Source organism: Thalia democratica, chromosome 4, assembly GCF_965202585.1.
Source record: "Thalia democratica chromosome 4, ktThaDemo2.hap1.1, whole genome shotgun sequence".
Lineage (NCBI taxonomy): Eukaryota > Metazoa > Chordata > Thaliacea > Salpida > Salpidae > Thalia > Thalia democratica.
The window spans coordinates 36,781,072-36,787,894 of record NC_139168.1 but is presented as its reverse complement, the minus strand read 5'-3'; the positions used below and the strand labels follow the sequence as shown (position 1 = coordinate 36,787,894).

Sequence of the window (6,823 nt, the reverse complement as noted above, 5' to 3'; positions counted from 1 at the left end):
GTTTAAAGTTATTCAGTTGATTAAGATATCTTAGTAAGAACAACTTAAGTTTTAAAAGGTTTAAATTATGTAGAAATTTTGTTTTAATAGAAAACAATATATAGTATGAATACATACATAAATAACTTGACAGATGTTTTTATTTATTTTATTCAGGGTTTAACTACTGAGTTAAAATCAAAATTGACTGAGTAATCTATCCAAGAAGAAGATTGAAAATTAAAGTTTTGTTGTCTTAAGAAACACAATTACACTGTTTCACCGCAAAACAGATTTTTAATTTTTTTTTTTTTTCAAATAGAAATATTCAGGGTTGACAAAAACCTTGAATCCTTGAAATACTTGGAATTTGACAATTTAGGCTAAAAAACCTGGAATTGAAGAAAATTTGAAAAATTTTGAAAATTTTTTCAGTTTTCACATGTAAAGTAATAAATTTTTTATTTGATATAGAAAATCTATCATGTAGATAAAAATTATTTGTGATCATAGATTAACCTTAGTATATTAAAGTTTTACCTTAAATTTAATTATATGCTAAATTTAGACCCAAAAACTTTTACTTTTACAAACCTGGAAGAAGTGTTCTAAAATCTTATGGCTATAATTTTACCCTATAATATTAATTAATTATTAATAATTATAATATTAATTAATTAATAATTACCCTGTAATTTTAGTTTGGTTATATATGTTTGATTATTTTACAAAAAAATTAAATTCAATTTACTAAAAATTAACATTTTCAATTTATTTCAATACTACTTCTATTAATAATAAATGTTTAGATAATTTTATACAAAGTACAGTATTAAATAATTAAAATGCCCAGATCAAGAAGTCCAAGAAACAGAGATAGAGGTTAGTAAATTATTATCTAGTAGCTATTTTAGTTGACATGATTTACGTTTTATTTTATTATTAGCATTCCAGTACTCCAAAATTGAAGCAGAAGGTTTTTGACTTCATTTTTGAATTTCAATAGGTACTGTTAATGTTATTTTATATGTTGTAGATACTTTTTATTTTTTTGAACAATAAACTAATAAAATAATGATTTTTTATAAACAATAAGTTTGATTTTAATAGAAAATTAACAGAGTACTTAGTAAATTAGTTTTTGTTATATTAAATTTAAACTTAATGTTATTTAATTGGGATAAACATTTTTGATATAAGTTTTAATTCAAAACTGATCATAGGAGCCAGAAGGAGAACTAGAAGCCGATCCCCTCGACCACGCAGGTCAAGATCAAGGTCTCCAAGAAGCAGAAGAGACAGAGATAGGGACCGATCACCTAGGAGACGCAGAGACCGCTCTCCTGCAGGGTAGGCTTGAACTTGATATATATTTATGTATTTAAGAATAGTACTTGTATTTTCACTATCTTTAAAATATAAGAAAAAATATATTAGTATTATCAATATAAAAACAATTATTTCAAATGTTGAATGAAATTTTTAAAAGATTTGTCAAGTAAATAACAATTACTCAATTATAAATCAAAAATTAAGGTTACAATGTAAATTAACCAGAATTAACAAATGAAGCTGTTTTGGTTGGTATAATTGATTTTTATTGTTTGTTTGCATTTTACAGTTTTCAGGGTTGCCACACACTCAGGGAACTCAGGGAATCTCAGGGAATTTTGGCATTTTTCTTTTAACTCAGGGAAACTCAGGGAAGTTTTGATTTTTTCTCTAAATTTCAGGGAAGTTTTTGAAAATCTCAGGGAAATTTTTTTCTAGATCTAGAATAAGGTTTAGTTCATCTAGTTTCAATATTTTGTTCAAAAGTAGTAAATTTTATTATTTAGGTGGTTGTTTAGAATTTTTTTAGCCTTGCGGCTAGTTCTTCAATATTCTTAGTATTAACATTGTAGTTTTTTTAAGTTTTAAATTTATATTTACTTAAGTAAAATCAAACAGCTTAGAGAAATGAAAGTTGTTGTTAACTATTCATTGAAAAGTTCTAATAAACTTTTTATTTTTAGTTACTTATGTAGTTTAAAAAACACTATGTTGTACTATTAGTCCTTTATCATTTTGCGCCACAAGATGGTTAGAGTCAAAGCAGGTAGCTGACAGAGCCATTTTAATTTGGCCTAATGTTGTTAAAATGGTACAGTACTGGAAAAAACTGCCTGGTTACAAACAGCCACCAGGTCAAGATTTTATAACTATAAGCAATGCTATAAAGGATGATGTATTTAGTAATTGTGAAATTGAATTTTTTAGCTTTGTTGCCTCAATTTTGGTTCCATATTTAACAAGGTATCAGGAAAACAGCCCAAGCATTCCTTTCATGTATGATGATATACAGAAGTTAGTATACAAGTTATGAATATAGTTTTTACTACTTCTTTCATGGAAGCCCATTCAAATGGAAAAAAGCTACTTGAACTAAATAATGAGCATTTTCAAAATAAAAGTTTTCACAAAAAAGATGTAGAGTTAGGATGTGCTGCTTCTACTTTAATTCAAGATTTGCTAAATCAAGGTAAAGTTTCTAACATTTTGTTCAAGTCATTTCACAATGAATGTAAACTTTTTTAAATTTGCTATAACAAAAAAAATTAAAACAAGAATGACTGTTGGTTTGAACTTTTTAAGAAGGGCTGCTGTTTTAAATCCGGCATGTCTAATTGGAATGGGTAAAGACCGTTGTGTCAGAAACTTTACAAGGTTAGTCCAACAACTTGTCAGCATGAAGATACTAAAAGCAAAAGAGGGTGATGACAGCATTAATCAATACATTGATTTGTTAAGTTCTTCTAACACTCAAATACTTTTTGAAATTTTTCTTGAAAAAAGTCACAGTTTAGACACCTTTTATTTTGACACACTTGATATCCCAAGCATGTATAAAGATTTAACAAGAGTCCTTGAGGCTGTTTTTGTGCTTCACAATGGCCAGGCAAGTGTTGAACGGGGCTTTAGCTTAAATAAGGAAGTAATATCAACTAATATGGGAGTGATGACAATAAGGTCCCGAAGAATGATCAAAGATCATCTTGTAGAAAGTTAACTAACAAGTTTACACAAAGTTGTGCAAAAATTTAGTTTTTAATTTTTAATTGGTTTAAACCTTTTAAGATTGAGTTTTTGAAAACAGTTTTTTTCATAAATTTAATGCAGAAGCATACACATAAAACCTTCCTTTTATTATTAAAGAAGAAAAATGAGAATGAGGTATTAATAATTTGTGTTAGAAGAGAAATTTTTTTTTTTAAGATTTGAAAAATACTCAGGGAAACTCAGGGAAATTTAAGGTTACTCAGGGAAATTTTTGGTCACTCAGGGAAGATTTTTTGGCTCAAAGAGTGGCAACCCTGAGTTTTTAGTATTTTAAAAGTATTTTCAAGGTTAAGTGTTTAAAAAAATTTTGTGTGTAAGGATTTTTATAATAAAAGTAACATTGAACTGAAAAGTAACTTTAAAAGTATGATATACCAATATGTAGGAAGTTTGTATAACAAAAGATAAGATTTTTACAATTATTTAAAAATGAAATAAAGCTACATTTACTTAATTTGATTATTAAGTTTTCTAAAGTTCATGCTGAATACCTAAAAAAAATAGTTTTAGTAAGCGTGAAAATCTAAAGTGTAAGTAAAGGAAAGTGTATTTGTTTCATTTAATGGTTTTAAAAATATTCAAGCAATGGATAAGTATACAAAGGCAATTAGTTGATTTAAAAATTATATTATAATAAAACAAAATTGTTTTTTTTATCAACTTTTTTAGTATTACTTCAAAGAAAAATACTTATTTGCATCATTGTAGTTTTGTTTTGAAAATAAAGTTGTTAATGCTAAAGTTTAACACACTAATTGTACTAATCCACTTTTTATCATAGTTTTAGATATATGACTACATTTTTTATCAGGGAGAAAAGTTATTCAATATTAAGCAAAGTTTATAAAAATATGTTATTAATTTTATAAGCTGTTATATAAAACTTACAAAGCAACATTTCTGCTAAATTATACCAGTTACTACTAACAATCAGTCAATAAAATTTGCCAACATTTCAATTAACTTCTAGCGACAAAAGAGGAGACCGCAACCAAGGAAGTTCTAGGAATGTGCACGATCCATGGAACAACCAAGTGCAAAACCTCACACTTGGTGGGAGCATGGGTGTTCAAAAAACCATGAAAAAGAAAAAGAAGCCACAACCAGTTCCTAAACGTGAGTGAAGTTTAAACTTTACTTTGTTTACAATTTTAATGCTGTTACACAGTGGACGGTATACATTATACAGTGGTATACTTAAAAGAAAATAAATATATCTACTTTAAATTGTAATTGTAATTAACTTGTAAAATCAGCTGTGATGCCAGTCAACATGGATGATGCGACTGAAGAGCAGATGATGATGCAGATGATGGGATTCAGCTCGTTTGAATCAACTGCCGGCAAACAAGTTCCTGGTAACAACCTATACGCCTCCAACAGGAAGGTTGAGAGAAAATACAGGTTGCTTTGACGTTTTTGTCATTCTTTTAGTGTTGTATTGATTTATGTTTTATTACATAGTTTAATAAATATATACAGGGTTGTCAAAAAACCTGGAATAATGTGGAAAATTCTGGAATTTGACAATTTAGACTAAAAAACCTGGAATTTGAGAAATTTTGAAAAAAAATACCTGCAAAACCTGGAATTTTTAAAATATTAAGTAGTAAAATTTTGATTTAACATGAAAAGTATATCAAATAGATTTTTTATTGTTATCAACAAAAATTTTTATAAAAAACATATCTAAAGTAGGTTTATAGTATCTTTTCAATGGTTTTATACAACTAAACACAGTTTTTAACCTTGAACTTAACTTTAAACTAAAAATAGACCCAAACATTTGTACTTTTAAAAACCTGGAGAAAATTTTTCAAAATCATTTGGCAATCTTGTACATAAGTATATTATTAAACATTATTTAATTCATACTTCTAAAGAGTATTTTAAAAGACTAGACTTTTTGGATATAATATCCGAAGCATTTTAAATTAACATCAGTGTTTAGTTAGAAACCAGATTTAAGTCCTCAATTAAAGATATATAAAAGACTTTAATGGAGTCATCTACTAAAAAAATTTTTTAACGTTTTTAGTGTTGAGTCTCTTAAAAAGCTTTATTATTTGAAGTTATTCACACCAATGTATCTCACCAGTTATTGTATGGTTGGTTATGTAACTTTAATTTAAAAAAAAAATTATTGTTTTACACTCATACACAAGTGACTAAATTTGATGTTCATTAAAAGTATTTATCATAAGTTGACTGTAAATCTAACTACAAAATGTTAATGTATTACTATAGCGTGCGTTAAAATAAATTTAACTGGTTTTTCCACCACTAATTTAAGCATTTTGATGGTTTCATATGAGATTAAGACTTTTTAGAAATTTTAAGTTTTCAATTTGACCTAAACTTTACTAAAACTATTTTTCAAAACAAAAATCAAATTTAGTTCAAATCAAAACACACTTCACAAAACAATAAAAGTAATATAATCTAAATTATTCAACGTTCAAACTCATGTGTTCTTTGAGGCAAAAAAGTCAGTATGTATATGAGTTAAAACAAAGTGTCAGTATCAATTAGCTTTTTTAAGTGTTTTTTCGCCTATATTATCTCAGTTTAACACTATTAACACTGGAAGCGTTTTTTTTTTCTTTCTTAAATGTAAACTTTAACTTAGTTTGGATATAATAGTTGTTAGACTTAAATATTTTAAGACTTTATTTTGCAAATTATGATGAATAATATATATTTTAACAGACAATACATGAATAGAAAGGGAGGATTCAACAGACCATTGGATTTTATGCCTTGAGTTAGGTTTTTTATTACTTCCATTTATACTTTTCTAAAGTAACAAAAAAAAGTTAAAAAACTATTCCTTTAAAAAGTTCTACGTTTTTTTTTTACTTTAAATACTTAAATAAGAAAATATTTTGAATAAAAAATACTTTATGTTAAAGCTAGTTTAAAATGTTTTATAACTTCTAGTCACATGAATTAAGATTTACTTAATAAGTCTATATATACCTTTTAAATTTATTTAGATGCTTTAAAATTTATCCTTAACAATTTATAATGTTTTACTTACACACTACCTTAACTTTATTGACAAAATTTAAATACTAAAAAATATTTTTTCTTAATTGTTAACTAGGGCTATTGTTCAATAATAAAAAGTTTGTGTATTTAGTTTTTGTACAAATCGCTTTTTTATTTTGTATCATAAACTTTAAAATTATTTATTTTCGTTAATATAAAGTTAAGTTATAAACTACAATATTTAAGATCTTTATGAACTTATTACTTTTTATTGATATGCTCTTACAATATTATTTTTTAATTGTTTTTTTTTTAATGATTAACTACTTGATGCTAATATGATAAAAGTCTTATTAAGATACATTAAAAGGCTGACATAACAATTCTTGCACAAATCAGCAATCCATTAAGTAACTAAAAATTGTAGACAATAATATTTTAACTTAGTAGTAAATTTATTTCACATAAATTTAATTAATTAAAAAAAATGTTTCTTTGATAAAGTTTGTGGCAAATTATTAATATAATACTACAATATTTACTAACTCGTGAAAGATAAAATTAAAATATTAACAAATTGTAAAACAATGTTTACGTTTTTTTTTTTTTCTTCTAGATCTTTCCTAATATTAGCAGACATGAAAACTATTTGTTTTCACTGGATATTCTGTTCTTTTATATAGGAAAAAATCTGCCTTTTTTGAATTATACGCATGGGAAACATTTTTAGCCAACATGTCAGATTTACAAAAAA

At 25.6% G+C, this 6,823-nt stretch overlaps 1 protein-coding gene across 1 annotated transcript; it reads left to right on the top strand.

Moving 5' to 3' along the window:
- Positions 1-786: 786 nt before the first annotated feature.
- Positions 787-6,268, top strand: LOC145834595 (uncharacterized). The gene is made up of 5 exons (XM_082942064.1): positions 787-861; positions 1,203-1,329; positions 4,049-4,194; positions 4,335-4,482; positions 5,788-6,268. The coding sequence occupies exons 1-5, from the start codon at positions 825-827 to the stop codon at positions 5,840-5,842; spliced, it is 513 nt and encodes a 170-aa protein (XP_082798190.1). The 5' UTR covers positions 787-824; the 3' UTR covers positions 5,843-6,268.
- Positions 6,269-6,823: the final 555 nt, after the last annotated feature.